The sequence below is a fragment of the Pogoniulus pusillus genome, chromosome 22 (assembly GCF_015220805.1).
Source record: "Pogoniulus pusillus isolate bPogPus1 chromosome 22, bPogPus1.pri, whole genome shotgun sequence".
NCBI classification, from domain to species: Eukaryota; Metazoa; Chordata; class Aves; order Piciformes; family Lybiidae; genus Pogoniulus; species Pogoniulus pusillus.
This window is the reverse complement of record NC_087285.1, coordinates 8389138-8409268: the sequence shown is the minus strand read 5'-3', so window position 1 is coordinate 8409268 and position 20131 is coordinate 8389138. Positions and strand designations below refer to the sequence as shown.

At 40.9% G+C, this 20131-nt stretch overlaps 1 protein-coding gene across 3 annotated transcripts in view; it reads left to right on the top strand.

Annotated features, from left to right (window-relative positions):
* The window catches only part of SLIT3 (slit guidance ligand 3), a 525031-nt gene that overhangs the window by 52371 nt on the left and 452529 nt on the right, over nt 1–20131 (top strand). For all 3 annotated transcript variants that reach the window (XM_064161620.1, XM_064161622.1, XM_064161621.1), the window contains exons 3-4: nt 4447–4518; nt 7078–7149. In XM_064161620.1, coding sequence (XP_064017690.1) covers nt 4447–4518; nt 7078–7149 — 144 coding nt within the window. The remainder of the gene's footprint in view (nt 1–4446; nt 4519–7077; nt 7150–20131) is intronic.

Here is a 20131-nt window from a genome sequence, read left to right as displayed (position 1 = left end):
CAATATCCATTATAGATTATAAACCACTCTTTTCTACACACCAGTATATCTTACTACTGCTTCAATGCTGTTAAGATCTTGCTTTTTACCTTAGATTCATTATAAGATTGATGCAAATTCTTAAACATACATGCAAAAGGTAGTATGGATTTAGGCCTACTTTTAATGGCAGAATTCAGTAAAACATTCTTACGACAGTGTGTGGAGTTATTAGTTTGAATTTTAGGATTTGGATATTTTTAAGTGGTCCTTAATCTTTTGGGTTTTTTTCCTGTTATCTATGGCAGATTAAGTTGCCTTGGAATGGATGGAGAATTTTAACTGTGTCCGTGTATCCTTAGCACCAATCTTCTAGGTAAATATAGACTGGGCAAGGTGTGGCTTGAGAGTGCTCTTGAAGACAAGGACTTGGGATGTTAGCTGGTGGAAAACTGAGTATGAACCAGTAATGGTTGCTGGCAGCCCAGAAGACAACCATGTGCTGGGCTGCATCAAAAGCTGTGTGAACAGCAGGATGGGGAAGGTCATTTAGCCCCTGCACTCTGGTGAGACCTCACCTGGAGCACTGAATCCCGTTACAGTGTCATCAGCATAAGAGGGATAATGAACTCCTGAAAGGGTTCCAGGAGGGGCTGCAAAGATGATCAGAGGGCTGGAGAACCTCTTCTATGGGGACAGGCTGAGAGAGTTGGTGCTGCTCAGCCTGGAGAAGAGGAGGCTCTAGGAAGACCTTAAAGCAGGTACCTGAAGGGAGGGACTTTTTAGAGCGGTTTGTACTGATAGGACAAGAGGGAATGGATTGAAGCTTGAGGCAGGGAGATTTAGACTGCAGATTAGGAAGAAATTATCGACATAGAGGGTAGTGAGACACAGAAACAAGTTGCCCAGTGTGGTTGTGAATGCCCTCTCCCTGCATGTGTTCAGAGTCAGGCTGGATGAGGCCTTGAGGAACCTGCTCTAGCAGAGGGTATCTCTGCCTATGGCAGGGATATTGGAGGGGATATTTGGGGTCCTTTCTAACCTAAACCATTCTATTAGTTGATAAAGGCTGGGTTTCTGCCAGTCTGACCTGCGAGCCTATTCATAATCCTTGCAGACTTCTAAGTACCAGACTGCGCTCAGTCATGGAGTGGCTCATCCTGTGCAGGGTTTAATTCTTTGTTGGTTTGCATTTTAGTTTGGTGGTGGGATGTTTCTGTTGTTGGTTTTTAGTTCTTCAGTTCCACTAGGTGAGTGAACCAGCATACTAAAATGATAATAAAATAAGATTAATTCCCTGTCTGTTTGCATCTGAGATTTGAGGCACATATGAGAAAACAGTTAGGTATTTTTGGAATACAAAGAATTATTTTCTCCAAATGAATGAGTACAATTACCTGCAGCCATCTAAATATTTACTTTTTCTAAGTGGAGGTTGGTACTTATATTCAGAAAAAAACTTTTTTTTTTTTTTTTTCATGTTCAGAAGCATTTGGGGATATTAATGGAATCATAAAATCACAGTACTGTTTAGATTGGAAGAGAGCTTGAAGATTGTCTACTCCAACTTCCCTGCCATGGGCAGGGGTACTAGACTCAGCTGTTGAAGGCTTCATCTGACCTGTCCTTGAACACCTCTCACCAAGGAGGCATGCACAGCCTCTCTGGACAGCCTATTCACGAGTCCCACCACCCTTGTACAGAAGAATTTCTTCCTAAGATGGAGTCTAAACCTATTTTCCTGCAGTGTGAAACCATTTCCCCTAGACATCCTTAATAAAAGTCCCTCTGCAGCCTTCCTGTATGATCACTTCATATTGGAAGTAGCAGCTATACCTGAAAGGTAAAGGATCAGTCCTTTTCCATTTCTGAGTGCTGTAAATGCACCTTCTAACAAGCTTAATCTTCAAAATATGTAACCATAATGTAGTTGACACTAGAAAAATGAAGTTTGCTACTATCACAAGTATTAGCTTAGAAGACTATTAGTTAATGCCAGCAGAAAAAATAAAATCAAATCTTTGTTCAGATGAAATTATTTATGCTTGAGCACTCATATATTTCTTGGTAGTAGTTTTATCCTACTAATAGGATCTCATGTGAGCTTAAGTAGCAGCAGTACAGGAAGGCTGGAATGGCACAGATAATAGAACATTACTGAAAGTCGTGCCAGCCAGGAGCAATATTCCCCCCCTGTAGGCTGGTATATGAATGATCTCAAGTGCTTAAACTCTTCTTTGCACTTGAAGAGCTCATACACTTAGCAGCCATCCTAGACATCCACCTATGCAGCACTTGTCAGAGTACAAATCTGATAGTTGAGGCATTCCTGGAAGTTCTACTTCATCCTTGAATTCTGTTTTGTACCTAGAGAAACAATAGATTTCCAACAGCACTTAGGAACACCCATCTGATTTTCAGCAATGATTTCAGGGTCAAGGATTGTTGCAGGTGTGAGCTGGTTGCCAGATGGAGTTAAATATCATGCTGTCATCTTGCTTTTTGTATGTTGTTTTCTGGTATTTTTACTGGAAAAGATGCATATCCTGGTGCATCTTATTGTGGGAACTGGAGTAAAAATGAACTGCTTAGGAAAAGCCTCTGCTCTCTGCTGCAGATTTGTGGTCTTATTCTCTTTCAGAAAAGAAATGTGCAGCCTCATGGCTGGTTTTTCATATTAGATAGTTTAGAAAAACAAAACTTGTCAAAAAGCCTTGTTTGCAATCTCATGATCTTTAGAGAAATACTGAATAAAGCTGCGCCCTCCCCCCCCCCCCCGAAAACTGTTATTCTGAAGGTTTATATTTTTGATAGTTAGCAGCTTTTGGTAGATACAAAATGTGATTTTGAAGAAAACTAAGAAATAGATTACTGCAATGTTAAAAAACTTATTTTTCAAGAAAAACTTCTTGTATCTAGGAAACTGACAGTTGGAACACATTTGTGGTGACATGATGGAGAGTCTATCTGGTTTTGATTGTAAATCAGCTGCATATTGCTTGTTTTGTTTCAATGAACATGACTGCAGACCAGGAATCCAGACTAGTTGTTATGTCCCTGTTGGTTAGCAGTAGGGCAGGTAGATCAATCTGGACAGGGAATAAAGCTGACAAAACAAACCTCAAATGGTGGGAAAACTTGAGGGGTGCCTAGTAAAGGCAAGTCACAGAATCATTGAACTGTTTTGGCTGGAGAAGACCTCTAAGATTGCGTCCAGGTGTCACCCCAACACCATCATGGCCATAAACCCATGCTGCCAAGTGCCATGTCTGCATGTTTTTGAGTACCTCCAGGGAAGGTGACTCCACCTCCTCCCTAGGCAGTCTGCTCCAGTGCCTGACCACTCTTGCGGGAAAGAAATATTTCCTAATATCCAACCTAAACCTTCCCTGGAGTGACTTGAAGGAAGTAAACAGCAACACAAAACCCATATAACATCAGCAGAAGCTTGGTGTACTCTAGAGAAATTATATGACAGGAAGACGTTTTTGGGTGGGAACAAAAGGAGTTACTGCTGGTTTGCTATGACTCCGAAGACACTGGTTAGTGTATTGAGGGCTGTCCTTAAGTGTAGCATCAGTCTTGCACAGACAGATTAGCTGATATATTATTTTAACTGTGGTTCAGACTATAGTTGGGTTTCTTGGGGGTTTGGTGGTTTTTTGTTTGTTTGTTTGTTTTTTGTGTGTGCAACCTATCAAGGAAGAAGTGTGGACAATTAGATTCTTCCCTGGTTTTGCTGTCTTCATAGCAAAGAAAAGCTGCAACAAAGTGGCCAGCTCAAGGTCTGGTTATAGTAGGCTTTCCTCGTCATGAAAAAGATCCAAATTACTAATTTGGAATCCAGAGCATAAATTAGCACAAACTGAAACTAAGTGAACTAGGTGCAGGAGGTAATGGTTGATATGTGACCACATGAGGGAAGTATGTTGATGTGTAGCAGAGGTGTTGGGAAATCAAGGGTTTAAAAACAGGTGGTACGGCTTGGGTGAACACACATGGGAAATGGGCCAGTGTAATTAACAGCATCTTCTGAAAAGCAGTATCTCCAAAAAGCTGGGATCAAGATGTTGCCAACTGGGATGATTGGAAAAAAAACAGACCATAAACTGTTCTTGAGCAGGATCACACTTAGGAGACCAAGTCATTCTCTCTGCAGGCTCAGTGTAGCCTAAAGCTTCTGCAGCAAACTTCACTCATTTCAGCTGTATTATACCAACTGGGTCTGGAATATATTATAGTAAGCACCAATACCATAATGAAAAATGGAAGGAATTCCTTGCTTGAGAGCAATATACTCAGAGGAAGAGACCAAGTGGATCATGACTGATGACCTGCTTGTTGAGATTTTGGTGTAAATGTTAATTTGTACTATTCGAGCTGCTCCAGTGATGGAGATAGTGTTAGCTAACAGAATTTTGGATGTCAGTTACAGTGTCTGAATGCTGGTTTTCTTTTCTTCTGCAGTGATCTAGAAAAAAACAACATCACAAGAATCACGAAGACTGACTTCACAGGACTCAAGAATCTCCGTGTCTTGTGAGTATAGCACACAACTTGCCTTTCTTTACAAGGCTGTTTCAGGGTGCTAGTACTGAGGGTGCCCATAGTTCTAGAGATCAACTGTTAGCAATTTCTGCATTTCATCCTTCTGTTAGTGCTTTTAAACCAAGCAACTGGAATGGTTTGTCTTGTCAGACAGTAAATTTCAATTCAGTCTGGTCCCAGTACTGTCAGAAGCAGGTTGTTTTTTACTGCTCTTGACCACTTCTTAAGCAAGCAGCTCTCAGAAGTTGAACACACAAAGAATCTCATCCGTGTTCCCTGGAATTTCCTTTGTGTAAGTCTTAAATTGCTCTCTGCAGTCAGTATTTTCCTTTGAGAATCTTCTAAAATAAATCCTTAAGACTGCAGCTGTTGAAATGCTGTAGTTATTTAGTGTAATCCAATCAATGAATTAATTGGCTCCTGCCAATTAGAAGGCAAGTCTTTTCTCCTTTAACACTTCTGAACAAGTTGTCATATTCTAGGAAAACATTTCAAATCTGTTGGAAGACTTTTTGTTCCTGGGCTGTTTCTCTCGTCTCTAGCAGTGGAGTTGTTTAGACTTCCTTGGCTCCTATCCCAACTGTCAATACCATTTGGGAAGTCTATTAAAATATATGTACTATACTGTCATTAATGTCAGGAGTTGTTTTGCTTTGTTTGGTTTTTCTGTAGTGTCAGGCATTGCCTAATGCCTCTGCAGTCATTTATCCTGAATGCTCTTACCAATAAGGCAGACATTCAACTACAATATTTGCATGATTTTTTTGTCCTGTGTTCATTACAAGTTTGTGTAATGCTTTTCTTTGGCCTTTGAGTAGTGGGGTGTTTGCCACAGAAGTCATAAGAAATGTAGTATAAACATGTTTTTAATGGGCAGGTTCTGGATTAATATTGGTTTTATCATCCAATGTATGGAGACCATCTGAAACCCAGGACGTGCTGCTGTGCTGTCTGCAAGCGTGGCCGTTTTTGTTCATTGTTGTGTTTCCCTCTTCTATGTTCCTATCGTAGCCAGTGGTTGTGGGTTTTCTTCTTTTGCTCTGTGCACCTTCTTCCACTTTGTGCACTTTTGCTCTCCAGAAGTCCTTCAGAATTTTATTGTGCTTGCTTTGCTTTGCTTTCTTTAGTTGTGTCTCTGTAACTGTGTTCTACACTACTGATGGCCTGTTTTTTCTTCCTTTTTTCCCTGCTATGTGGGATGGGTGTGTACTGGAAAGCACAGAAACACATAGCTTGTTCCAGAGATCCTAGGCAAGTAGTCCAGTCCTGTTTTCCGGCATCAGAATGAGAAAGATGAACAAATGATCTGGAAGCTGGTAGAATAGTATGAGAGAAAAAAAACTTTCCAGTTTCAAACTGACAACACACATGCAAAATACTCCTTTTGTGTACTTTGTCCTTTTATCCAGTGTAATTTCATCTCTCTTCCTTTTTTCTTCCCTCTCCTCATAGGAACATGTCTCTCTGCTTCACATCTTCTGAGTTTCTCAGTTTTATGTTTTGATCTTAGTATGTGGTCTTAGCTGTCTCTTGCTTAGCTTACTCTCTGGCTGTTTGTCTTCCCAGCTGCTCTCCAACTGAGGAACTCTGAGCATCCTCACTGAGTGCAGAGGGGTGGCTGTTAAGAACAGACCAGGGTAGTACTTGTGAAGTAGTCAGCTTTGGCTGAGCCCAAAGTTGCTGTGTGTTCTTCAACTGAAAGCACAGAGATGAGGTCCATGCATCTGAGTGCTCTTAGAGTAGCAGAGTGTGTGTGTATGTTTTGGAAGGATCTGCTGTGAGGAAGAAAAGCAGTTTAAATGGGACTGTTGGCATCTCTTCTTCCTGTCTTCTACTTTACTTACGAAGAGTGTTTCTGCTGTGTAAATCAATAGTGGCTTCCTGCACAGTGTAAATAAAGGAGAAGTCAGTCTCCATTGCTTAAAACTTACTGTTGTCTCAGTCTTGGCAAGTGAGAAAAAGCAGGGGTAGACAGAGTGGAAACGTGGGAAGTTTCCCTTCTGGTTGCATACCCCATTGGGCACCAGGGCTGTGTACAGCTGTCACACATACCTGCCATGGCTGGATTTCTGAAGGGACAGGATCCCTCTGGATCACTTACAAATAATTTGCTTCAGGGCCAACCTGAAATGTTTGCAGACCAAAAGCTGTACAAAAAAACCCCAACGTGTTAACATTGAGTGGGGTTGAGTGGGTTCCTGCTATGGACTGTAGCAGTCAGTTATAGCAATTACATTACATGAACTAAGAGCAATGTACGGGGGATGTAACAATCGGCCTCTACACTAACACCTTTCTGAGAATAATAGTTAGAAATATTTAGAAACACAAATACTCTCCAAACCTGGCAATCGGGAGGCAATTTCTCAATGTTTCCTGATGGTGACTTAGAGGAGCAGTGCTGTTCTGTCCACAGCACTTCAATAATCTCTACTTACAACTGTTTTTGCTACCTTGGTGAAAAGCAGTTATGTAGCATGTGTGATGGGAAGTGGGGAAGTGTTTTTTATTCTGTTGTTTTAAAATTAATTGGTGTTTCTGGAATTGCAGGCACTTGGAAGAAAACCAGATTAGTGTGATAGAACGGGGAGCATTTCAGGATCTAAAGCAACTGGAACGGCTGTAAGTGTCTTTCTTCTTATACATGTGGAAAACCTACTTGCTTAAATAAAACTATGCTCTTAAACAGTTGAGGTCATAGTACATGGTAGCTAAATTTGAAATAAAAATGTGCAGTTGCTCACCAAGCAAACAGAACTCATGGGGAGCCCAGGATCTAATAACATTATCAGAAGGACATCATCTGGACAAATCTTAAAATTGATGTGTAGGTGAAGAAAGTATTATAAACAAACTATCAAATTCTATATGTGTTTGTGGGTTTTTATATATGTGCTAATGGAAGTTGAACTTGTTACTTTCCAGAACCAGTGTTTCTAAAGCTGCTTTTAGGCATAATGATTCCAATTAGCTTCATTTCCTTTAAAGCTTCACAGTGCCAGTGATAGCAGTGGATTCCAGGGTATCATGCAAGACTTCGCTAAGAAAAAGAATGTAGATTTCCTCTGGTTTTGGTGGCCATTACATTTGCCTTTTAAAAGGTGAATTTAAGAGGGGTCTGCAACCATAATCTAATTTATGGAAAACTGCTGGCCCTTCAGGAGTGTAAATGTCAATATCAAAAAGTACGAAAGCAGTGCTATATCCACTTGCTGATCTTGGTTGGTGGCCTGCTTAGCATTACCATGTAGCTAGGTTAATTGTGTCTGCCATTAACAGGAGCAGAACATCATGTTTCTAGTATTGAAATACTTCTGGAAATGATTCTTTGTTAGGGATAGGTGATGAGAATCTGCTGGTTTGGAATGCCTGCTTGTTACATGGACAAGCAGGGAAGCTTCTGTTTGATTGTTTACTCCCCTATCTGCAAGGTATTTGTTGTAGGACCTCTGTATTTTCTATATGATGTCTTCTAAAGAAGCTTTCAAGAGTTAAGTTCCCAGAAGCGATTGTTAAGAGGAGGTCTGGAGTACTGAGCACATGTTTTATTAAAACTGCTACAGATGATTTGGGGATTAAATTTGCATTTAAGTTTTTTAACTAGTTTTTTAACTCAGGATTTTTGTCCTGTGTTATAAAGCTTCATTTAGAACAAAAAGGAGGATGAGTTTTAAATTCTGATTATAACCCATTTTTATCTACAGTGAATCAGAATGCACATTTGGGAGGAGATTTTTGCCTTAACTGATTTGTTTCACATTTCTTGAGTGCTACAAAGTAACTATTATAATTTTCCTATGTTGGGCATAGTCTGACTGCAGAAAACCATTCACATCATAGCTTGTCTTTGAGAGTCAGTATCCTAATTACCAAGTCCTAGCTTTAAGCTCATTTTTTAGATGTGTGTATATACAAAAATAAATCTTTATTTAGATAAAGGTGGTTTTAGTTCAACTACAAAATGAGTTTTGAAAAAAATCTAAGAGAAGAGCTAGCTATTAGTAACCAGAAATGATCCTCAATTGTTGTCTTAGTGTGGTGCCTACTCTGTTAGCAAATGAAAATATTTAGTGAAAGCAGAAGTTAGGAAATCTGATCCTTTTAATAGTGTCTCTTTAAGTATGTGATGTTTGAAAGTCCTAGACAGTTTTTTTTTTTTTTGCTGTGCAAACTCTTAACTTGGCCTCTTAAATGTACTGCATCTCTGCTTCTCTTAGGGTTGCCTGTCATTAAAATATTTCCTAAATGAATGTACTATGAAAGGGAGGCCTGGAAACTTGCAACTTTTTGGTATTTTAGCTTAAATCATTTTTAGGACAAAACTATAAATCTGGGTTGTTGGGGGGGGAGTTGATTTCTTTCTTTTTCTTTTTTTTTCCTGTGAGTCAGTAGGCTTTGGAGAATGAACTGTGGAAAGTTTGGCGTAACTTATAAAGGCTAAATTGCAACATTTTAGGTAATATTAAAGCTATTTCATTAAGTATTGTCAAACATTGCAAAATGTTCATGGAGAAAGTATGCTGCTTGAATTTTTTGGAACTGGCTTTTTTCCATTTAATTTCTTTCAAATAACAAATAAAAATTGCTTATATTGCTTTAACTTTAGAATAACATAAATATTTTTTTGATCTCTTGAAGTAGATGCAAAAGCAATCATTAACTTTTTAAGTAAAGCAGCTGCATTGGGTCAAACTTAAAAGAAAGAAAAAGAGGAGTAATTTCTATTTCCAGCAAAATTCCATCTATAAAGGTTGTTCATTCAAAGCTATAGTGGAAGTATATTCTACTCCCTGCCTTATGGTCATCATCCAAAGGGCATAACCCTAGGCGAATATTATTTTAGCTCAGTATATTTTCACTTGTCTGATGATTGAATCAAATCCATCGTTATTAACTGAGTAACTTAGCAGAATTTTGTTTGAGATGTCCTGCCTTAGAAGTCTTAGTGAATTTCAAATTGAATACCTGTATGTAGAGCTGTTTGGAACTGCTGCTAAAATCACCATGGTGATGACTCTTCAGTTACTTCTGTTGTACTCAGATGTTTTAATATTTTCCTCTTTTTTCTTTCTTTTTTTTTTTTTTGGTGGGAGAGCCTGTTAAGATATAGGGCAGGGTATTCTCACAATACTGTATCAGCCTCATAAAGTTTGGCAGTGTCATGTCAAGGAAGCACAGAATACAAGGTATGTTAAAATGACAGACAGAAATGGTGGGGAAGGTAGAATCCAGTTCTTACTGTGGCATACTTGTTGCCAGCTAATTAAACATACAGGAATTTTCACTGTTGCCTCTTGGCAAAATTCATTATGTTTAGTAGAAGTAGTTTTGCTGAGTCTTAAGAGACAGAGTTCTTGAGAATGATCAGTGGTAGTTGCCATAATGGGAAACCAGGAGTGGTTCTAGGGGTTTTATTCCAGTGAGGTTAGTGGTGAGGTAACGGACCATAAAATGCCAAGCCATTAAGAGACAGCATTAGCAGATAGAAGTGGTGCTTATTGCTTTCTACTTGTTGCTCTGTTGTTGAGCCACAGACAAGCCAGCAGTGGTCCTGTGCAGTGTGATACAGTAAAGTTTGTAGTGTGTATGTCAGCCTGACTTTTGTAGCCCGAGCGCTACCACAGCCTTAGTATGACTCCTCCAAGACTGACTAGTTCCTCCTGGGCTTTTCTAGCTATCACCTCTCTTTTGGCTGCCTTCCAATACCTGAAGGGATCTTATGGGAAGGCTGAAGAGAAACTTTTGGTAAGAGTGTCTAGCAGTAAGACAAGGGGGAATGGTTTTATGCTGAGGGAGTGCAAGTTTATATTGGATCTTAGGAAATTTTTCAGTGTGAGGGTGATGGGACTCTGGAATATGGGGGATGCTCTGCCGTGTGGGGGTTGTAGATAGCCCCTCCCTGGAGTTGTTGAAGGCCAGATGGGATGAGGCCTTGAGCAGCCCAATCTAGCTGAGAAGTGTCCCTGCCCATGGCAGGGAAGTTGCATTAGACGATCTCTGATGTTCCTTTCAACTTTAGCTGTTCTATGGTTCTATGATGTTCAGTGCTAGACTTTGCAGGACAGATATGTGCATCTGTTCACCATTTCAGAAGCTCTGGAAATGTTCTGCTAAACTTTAAAGTGCCAGTTGTAACTTTTGGTTGTCTGCCCCACTTGCCAGAATCAGGGTAACAATTTTAGAACAACACCTGTGCTTGGAAGGTTTCAGACACAGTAGTTGTTTTTCACTAGTTCCCTTTTGCAGTTTTTTTGAAGTAGTTAACTCTGATAGGTTCGACTTTGATCCTTTCTTCTAGTTTTCTTTTCTGTGCTTTGAAGTAGCCTGCATACGCCCACACAAACACGGTGCTGTACTGGCACAATCCGTCGTGCCCAAATCCATTTCACGCTGTAGCACTTGGGCTGTGTGCGTTGCTATTAACACAGTGTTGTTGGTGGTGTTTTTTTAATAGAAAGTTGTTATGAAATTTCATATACAAAGAGGTTCAAGAAGAGAGAGGCATCCTGGTGGGTGTAAAAGATGAACGAAAATTTCTTCCTGAGCCAGATGTATGTCACACACTTACGTGAAAAATGAGGCAGGATGCAAGACACCAACTGATCCTGACTTTTCCACAGCCAACTGCCAGAAGTTGTCACGTAGTTCTATTATCTTCAAAAGACTGGTCTTCAGCTGATGGCTGGCTCTTTCCACTCAAATTAGTGTCTTTAGCAAGCATAAAAGATCTCAACATCTGAAAACACTAAAGATGTATTTTTGTTGTTTAGAGGAGAGGAGAAAAATGTATAAGCAATGCCAAATCAAATCTTCTCGAAGTTGAGGGGAAATAATTAACTTGGAAAAAAAAAAAAAGGAGGAGGAGGGGTAGGGAATCTAGATTCCATTTTGTAACCCTAGCATACATGTGTGTGCTTTTGGTTTTGTGTGTGCTAAGACAGAGATGAAAGTGGAAATTGTACGTATGGAAATGCTACTGTGCATTGGGTCTTTGAAAGCAGTTTCCTTAATTCTTGATAAAGACATTAAAACACATTTATGTGGTATAGTGTACTGTAAAATTGCTATTAGTGATGCTAAAGAGAGGAATAAATTGTTCTGTGATCCTTCACAATCTGAATCTCATAAATTGAGATTGAACAGGCATTAAATAAATCATGTAATACGAAAAGCATCTTCCATAATTAACATGCTGAGTGGAAAGATTGCTAAGTGCTTCAGAGCAGCAGGCAAAATAGTAAAAGCATTGGGCAGTTCTTTGCTGTTGTAAACAAAAGCTTATTGTAGATCTTTGGCAGCATGGATGCATCTATGGTGTTTACACAAGGTTTTCAGCATGTGCAGTTGAGATGATTCTCTGGAACTGTGTATACTACACATTTGTGAAGCCATATGTGAGACAGTTGGAATGTAACCTTCAGAGAAAAGCTTTATTTTTTGTCTCTCTTTCTTTCTGACATTTTGGATAACATAACTAATTGGAAATCAGTGATCATAAAGTGCTTATCTGGACGTGCTGGAGAGCAAAGACACACTGAAATAGATTTCCAGCTGTCATATGATGCCTAATCAACTTTAAAACTCGCATGCTTCTACCTTCCTTCTCAAAACTACCACGCCTAAGTTGGTGTAGCACCAGTTTGGCTAACAAACCCCCAGGACCAAGTGCTGCTTTATGAGGTGCTTTGACCTTTTCCCTGTATTCTGCTCCCAGGACAGCTCTGTATTTGTCCATTTCCCTCTAACGGGCATATGGATTGTAAGTTCATAGATAGGTTTAGATAGGAAGGCACCTTGAAGATCATCTAGTTCCAACTTCCCTGCCATGGGCAGAGACACTTTCCTCTAGACAGGGGCTGTTAAAGGCAACCTGAAGTTCTGGTTGCACATTTGAGAGGGAAGGATTTCTTGGTATTAGTACCAAAGACAGGCCTGGGTGTTTGCATATCTCTAAACTGGAGTTAATCTTTCATGCTGTAGAGAATTAATGCTACCACAACACCGGGGTAAAATGAAGCTGTGCCATGTAATCCTAGAGCTATCAGAGTTGTAGTGTTGTAAATGTGGGAAACTAGTTTTGAACAGTGACTGCCTGTAAAGGCAACCACTCTGCAGGAGCTGGCAAGGAATATAGAAGACTGACATTCAGTTGGTGACACTGGGGAGGTGATGTTCTCCTGATCTGAAGAACAGTCCACGTTCTTGTGCTTCCTGCATCTGAGCTAGCAACCTGAGGCACCTTGCTGCACTAGCTGATAGCTAACTGCAAGTTCAAGGAGCATTTATTGATGTTGATGACTATTTAATTGATGTTGTCAATAGCATTTATCTCATATCTTCTGACAAATTAGTCCAGCATAAAAAAAGCAATTCTGTAACTGTTTGGATCCTAGAATAGCTTACACTGGAAGGGACCTTAGAGGTCATCTACTCCAGTTCTCCTGCCATGGGCGGGAACACCTCTCAACTAGACTGCTGCAAAGCAGTCTCCCATCCCTTGCGTCTTCTGCGTGCTGAAACTGCTCTCGGGGTACTCAGCTAAGTGCACCATAAGTCCACTAGAAGTCATCTGCCACAGTCCTAGATGCTTGCTGATTTTTGTCTCTTGCAAGGAACTATGAACTGCTTATCATCTTTCCTGGACCTTGTTTTCCTTCTACTGCACTAGCTGTTTAAAATGTAGGCATTAGGGATGTGCTGGGCTTTTCATGGAGGAAGCTGAGACGCTTAGGGAAGTTCCACTGCTTTTTTTGTGTCAGAGGCCTTCCAATTGTCCTCCACCCCACCGAGAAACTCATGTTGGATATCTGACTTTAAAGGAGTGCTGTCAAGTCACCAGTGAGTAATGCTTGTTTCCTGTGAAGATAGGCTGAGGGAACTGGGGTTGTTCAGCTTAGAGAAGTCTCTGGGGGGACTTTAGAGCTGCTTTCTGCTATCTGAAAGGATCCTGCAGGAAGGCCAGAGGGGGACTTTTCATAAGAGTGTCCAGTGACAGAACAAGGGGGAATGGTGTTAGGCTGAGGGAGAGAAGGTTTAAGCTGGATCTTAGGAAGGAGTTCTTCAGTATGAGAGTGGTGAGACTCCGGACTGGGCTGCCATGGGGAGGTTCTGGATGCCTCCTTGTGGTGGAGGGCCACGTAGGCCCAAGTAGGCCTATTCGCAGGCCTGTGCTTGCCTGGCCTGTTTTCCCGCCAAAACGTTTTCTGTCTAAACCAGGGGAAAACGCATGGAGCGGACGAAGGAGCACCGTGAGCCTGGTGCCTCAGAGTCTGGCCTGCCCTGGTTATGTGAGGGTGATGTAAACAGGTTGCATAAGCCCACGCGCTTAGCGTGTGGCCCACCTGTGCTCTTCCCGTATTTGGGGGTACGAGACCTGTGGACTCTTCCTTATTTGGCATGTTTTGGCCTGCTGCCAGACGCTTATTGGACAGTATTGTGGCCAAAGAACCAGCAGTCTCGGCCCTCATCCTATAAATAGGGCAATTCAGTGCTCCTGCCACCATCTCCTCCGCCCACCTCTCCTAGGCTCTCTGTCGCCTGGGGCCACTATGGCTGTATGTGGCTCTGTCCCACGGTACTTGGCACTGACCCAGCGGGCAATCGCCCAAGGCGCTCCCGGCCGGCCACCGCTCCCAGCCTGACCGGGCCCATGGAGTCCTCTCAGACAGTGCGCCCCAGTATCCGAACTGAGTTACTTAGATCCACGAGGATCAACCACGCGGCTTTCGCTACGCATACTTGGGACCACAGAGACTGTGACTTCCAATTAGTGAGTAATTGAACTCTCTCCATATGAGTAGCTAAGAAATTTCATTTGCTTTACCCGTGGCACTTTATGCCACCAGACTCTCTATCCAAAACCTTTCCAGGCCTCTACCAAATTCCTTAATCCTGCTGTAAATAGACATTCTGTGAAATAATTTCACTGACCGCATACAAAGAACTTGTGTGGGTTAACTGTGTATAAGTTTGGGGGAAATTCTCTTTGTATATGGACCACACCTTGAGTACTGTGTTCAGTTCTGGGCCCCCCAGTTTAGAAGGGACGTTGAGATGCTTGAGCGTGTCCAGAGAAGGGCGATGAGGCTGGGGAGAGGCCTTGAGCACAGCCCTACGAGGAGAGGCTGAGGGAGCTGGGATTGGTTAGCTTGGAGAAGAGGAGGCTCAGGGGTGACCTTATTGCTGTCTACAACTACCTGAGGGGTGGTTGTGGCCAGGAGGAGGTTGCTCTCTTCTCTCAGGTGGCCAGCACCAGAACAAGAGGACACAGCCTCAGGCTGCGCCAGGGGAGATTTAGGCTCGAGGTGAGGAGAAAGTTCTTCAATGAGAGAGTCATTGGGCACTGGAATGGGTTGCCCGGGGAGGTGGTGGAGTCGCCGTCCCTGGGGCACTTCAAGGCAAGGTTGGACGTGGCACTTGGTGCCATGGTCTAGCCTTGAGCTCTGTGGTAAAGGGTTGGACTTGATGATCTGTGAGGTCTCTTCCAACCCTGATAATACTGTGATATTTAAAAACCTTTCAGAATCGGCCTCATATCTTACCAAAAACACAGACAAAACCCCTTCACAACACCCCTCAGTGAGGGTGTGCCAGGCCAGGTTGGATGAGGCCTTGAGCAGCTGAGTCTAGTTGAGAGGTGTCCCTGCCCGTGGTGGTGAGGTTAGAGTAGATGATCTCTTGTGTCCCTTCCTACCTAAGGTATTCGAGGATTCTTTGAAATGGAGGCAAAACCAGTAGCTTATCTGAGAAATGTGGATGCTAATGAGAAGATGCAGTATTAGGTACAAATTTTATTCATGAGACGTAATGGGAACTGTTGTGTAAGATGCAAGTGGTGGATTACTTAGCTCTTCGGTTGATATATCTCATTTATATTTAGAGTCACAGAGGGCAAAAACAGTAGCAGGAACATAGTAGTTGTTGGTGTGTATATATTGGTGGATGTGTCCACAAATAAAAAGTGGAATGGATATTACCAGCTTGAGTGTCAATGAAGGTAGATCATTAAGGAGGGACACATGTAGTATCTCTTCTCAAGTCACATCTTGGTTCAAGCTGACAGCTCACCTTTATTAATTTTTGGAGGGAAAAAGGGATGCTCATTAATTTTGTATTGCTTTTGATTTAATTTTGTGTGCTGCTCCTGTCTCAAACAGGCAAAACAAGTGTTCCCGAGATGTGACTCACATACTTCACTTACCTGTCAATACTCTGCACTGGCTGCTCTGGCAGCTTTCACTGAAATGTATTTTTCTTAGTAGTGTCTATAAATCAGACACCAGATATAGTCTAGAAATATTTTCTTTGAAGGTTATTTGAGAGAAAATCTCTCCTTCCTGTTCCCAAAATTCAAATATACAGTCAATATAAAGTTGCTGTTGAGGGAGGAGAATTTGCCACTGTTAGTTGTTCTTACTGTAAAGGAATGTTGTAAGATTTCCAGTACATATATTTCCATATAGAGTCAAGCTTGTCACAACAGTGAAGGACTGAAGTATGGTCTGTTCCATGCAGATACCCAGGTCATAGTGTGAATAATGAGTTGTATCATTTATGTTGAATTTTTCATTTAGTATGGTAGAATGATTCTGTTCAGTAATACATAACTTTTCTTACGTGGTGTGAGTGGTAAATACACATCTCAAAATGAAACATACTTACAGCTTTAAGATTTTCTTAATACTTTTTTGAAGTCCAAAATATATCAATTTCCTTTTGGATTTTGATGATTTTGTATCTAGTGTCACTTTCAGCTGTAGTATTTCCTTGAGAATCTTTTCTTTTAACTGGTGCAGCACAGTGCAGCCGTGTGTGATGTTGATTGCTCTTGTGCTGCCCCTTTAAAGCTTTCTAACATCTAACTTTTGGCCAATTTAGATGCTAGTGCAACTTGTTGCATCTCGGGAAAGCTGTCTAGTCCCAAGTGCAAGAGAAGACAATGCATTCTCAAGAAAACATATTTGTGTAACAAAAGTTGTAGCCACAAAGTTGTTAGTAATTTGTCATAAGAACTCCATGAGTTACTTGGGATTTTTCAGAGTATGTACCACAGGGCTGAAGTGCACCTCTGAAGCTGAAGAGTTCATGTTATTTTTCAGGCAGACAAAATAGAAAAGCTTTTGGGGGGCAAGCTACTAAAAACTTAAGAATAGATATTATAGTCAAAGTTAGAACTCGATGTTATGAAATAGAATTGTACAACATAGCATGCTATATGTATATAGGCTTCTGCAGTGTCTGTGGCACCATGTGTCCAGATTAATTAGTGTTTACCTTCTTATGTCAACAAGGGATTGCAGGTAGAACTTCAGGGTTTTTTGGAGACGCAGTGGTTTAAGTCTGAATATAGATCACTACTGTAGTAAGCCTGTGATGGGGAAAAAAATAGGCATGAAACAGCTTGTCGAAGGGGAACTTGATAATTCGGAGAGACCCAGCCTGCCTTTAGCCTGTGTAGAAAGTCAGTCTCCTATTCAGTGTCTTAAGCTGGCTGCATTTCTATTTGAAAATAGTAAAGTATTTTCAGCCACGTTGTGAAAAGACCAGAGAGTTTTCAGAAGCAGAACTGGAAATGTGACTCTTGCAGAAGAGTTAGGAAAAAAAAAAATTTGTTTTTTTTGTTTGGTTGGTTTTGTTTGGTGGTTTTGGTTTTGTTGTCCTGGAGGCTCAGTTTGTCATTCTGTGGCATTGCATACTTGAAAGATGGTATTGCATAGCTGTGTAATGTACTCTGATCTTGGTGTTATCTCAGCTGAGGGGCATCTGCAATTTGGATCTTGATACTGGCATTGTTCTGTGGTTTAAAGCCTCTCACTTCCAGCTGTTATTGAAATTAGTCAAGCATTATTTCAGGCACTGAAATATGTGTCATTGTGAGCACAGATGACCCATTGTTTGTTGCACATACAGGTTCTATGCTTTGAAATGCTTCTGCTTATTTTGAAGTGATCAATAGAAATACAGAAGTTGCCTTGTCCTTCTCTGTTACACCGTTAAAAATACGACAAACTCTCATTTCAACACAAAATTCTGTGATTGCTGTGTTGAAATTTGGGGGCTGAAAAAGTAGTAGCAGGTTAATTCAGGTGAAAAAATCTTCTGTCAACTTGGCAAAATGTCCATCAGCAGTAGGTTTGATCAAGTCTGTGTCCTTGCACATGAGAAAGAAGTTTTTTTTGGAATTGTAGTTAATGTGAATGGTACAAACATACTTTGACAATAGAACTTTCATCTTTTCTTTCTCCTGTTGATAAATGTCCTCAATGAGCTAGAATTTGTGCATTTAATTTGGAGATCAAGTGAAAAGAAAGGGGAAACTGGGGCAAGTGTATGCCTTGATCAACACATGGTTTGTGAGTCTCCTGCACTTCTTGCTGCTCTGTGTGTCTACCGCACCATCTTTCTTTAGTGAAAAAAAAAATCTTAAGCCTGTAGTAGTGATAAGCTAGTTCACAGATTAACCTTTCCCACTCTCTCTTGTCTATTAGTCAAGTGAACAAGAGCTGTATTTCTGCATGTTTATTTTTATGAGGCTGTTTTTGGGATAAACGCTTGGATGATGTAGTAGCTGTCACTTCCCAGCCCCTTTGGGACTAGCTAGTGAATGGACTAGTTATGAGCAAACACTCGCAGTGACGCTTTGAAGATGTGCAGATTTATAGATGTGTAGTGGTTGTATCTTCTAATTGGGTGTCCGCATTTGGGCAAACAATCATTCCCCATGACTATGTTTATGTTCTGTGGACTCCTAGAGGCTACTAATACCCTTCCATTTCAGAGTTTACTGTGTGTGTCTGTAGCACATAATTATAGAGTTCCGTGTTAGTCAACCATTGCTGGACAGCCAAACTTTTTTTTTTACTGCTGATGCAAGTGAACCTTTTACTTCTTTGCAAATGTTAAATAATTAAAAAAATAAAAAATTGGCACCTCTTTTCTGAAGGAAGTCATTAGCAGCTCTGTCAGTAGGTCTGCACAGGAGGAATCCAAACACAGGAAAATTGCGAGAGCGGCAAAGGGCAGCTAGCAAGAAAGCAGGATGCATGCTTCAGTGAATGGTTTTGGTTTGCATTAGTACATCTGACTGGGGCTACAAAACAAAGATGTTTATTTTAACAACATGAAAATAAACCAGCCTGATTTAATCAAAAACATTTTCCTAGTAGGTCACTGACCCAGAAGAACTCATGGAAAAACAAAATTTGGTCTCATTTATGTAGACAAGAGGTTCTGTAACCTCAGCATTCTTCAGCTTCTGAAAGCGATGGTGAGAGAGCAAATGGAATACCAACACTTCCCCTGCACTGTAACCATAACTCAGCTGCAAGAGCTGATCAGCATTGCTTATTGCATCAGAGTTTTTAAGCACTATTCTTTTCTGTGGCTTGTTTATTTGACTTTAACAGTGTTTTGTACTTGATGAAGATTTATGGGAGTATTTGTTTAAGCAAAACACTTCAGGATTTAGCAATCATTTTTCCAGGATCTGTAGGAAATACTTAAAGGTCTGTGTTACTGTTGGGTAAGAACTGCTACACTACTGGCCTGGGATAATTTGGATAAACTTTGTTTAGCTTTAATAATTTTATCCAAAGGCTTTTGTTTTTGTGAGCTCATTTGAGAAGGATTATACTGCTGGACATCTTAGAAATGCCGCAAGTGCTATTGGCTGAATTTTGTGTGTCAAGCACAGCAATCCTTAAATAATTCTGTTCCTGAATGAAACAATGATAAATTCACAACTTTTCATTCTTGGAGAACCCATAAATATGTTATTCTTGAAGCCAATAACATTGAAGTTATTGGTGAGACCAGTACAGATTTGACCTTGCTCTTTCTCTGGCTTAACTCCATCTTTATAAAGTCGTAGAATGTCAGGGGCTGGAAGGGACCTCGAAAGAGGTCACCTAGAGCAGATCACACTGGAACCATCCAGACAGTTCTTGAATATCCTCAGGGAGATATTCTTAAATATGTCCATTGAGCTGCAGCTTACCTGAAGCTGTGGAATAGAACTGATGCATATTGACTTACAGTTAATTTTGTGTTAGTATTATATTCTCAGTTGCTTGGAGGTGATGTCTTCTCTAGATCTCTTTGTCTCAAGGTGTTACAGTATGAGGATCACAAGAAGAAGAGACGAGTCAGGGGTTAATGCAGATGTTTTCCACATTATGTATACATTTAAATTTTCTGCCTAATTATGAGTGTGATGCAATATATGTGGAATACAAGAGAGGAGTGAGCAATGCTGGATACTGAAGCGCTCTGGTAAAACTGCCCCCCTGCCATTGATAACTGCCCATGAAAGTGGCAGTGGATCAGCAGTAATCACCGCAGAAGTTAGGTGCGCTCAATTTTGGGGTAAGAACATCTTCAAAGAGAATGGATTTTTGTGGCTGGATGTGCCTTGTGGCTTCCTGGTGGGAAGATGTCTTTGAATGAGTTGTAATAGTTAATTCCCACAACCTTGTGATAAAGTAGTTAAAAGAGCTGCAGTTTGGGTCTCAAATTCAAGTCAAATGTACAGTGTGCTTTGCTCCACTTAATTATTTCCTTATTGTCTTTCATTGGTTTTGGAGGATATGTCCTTTGTTACACATCC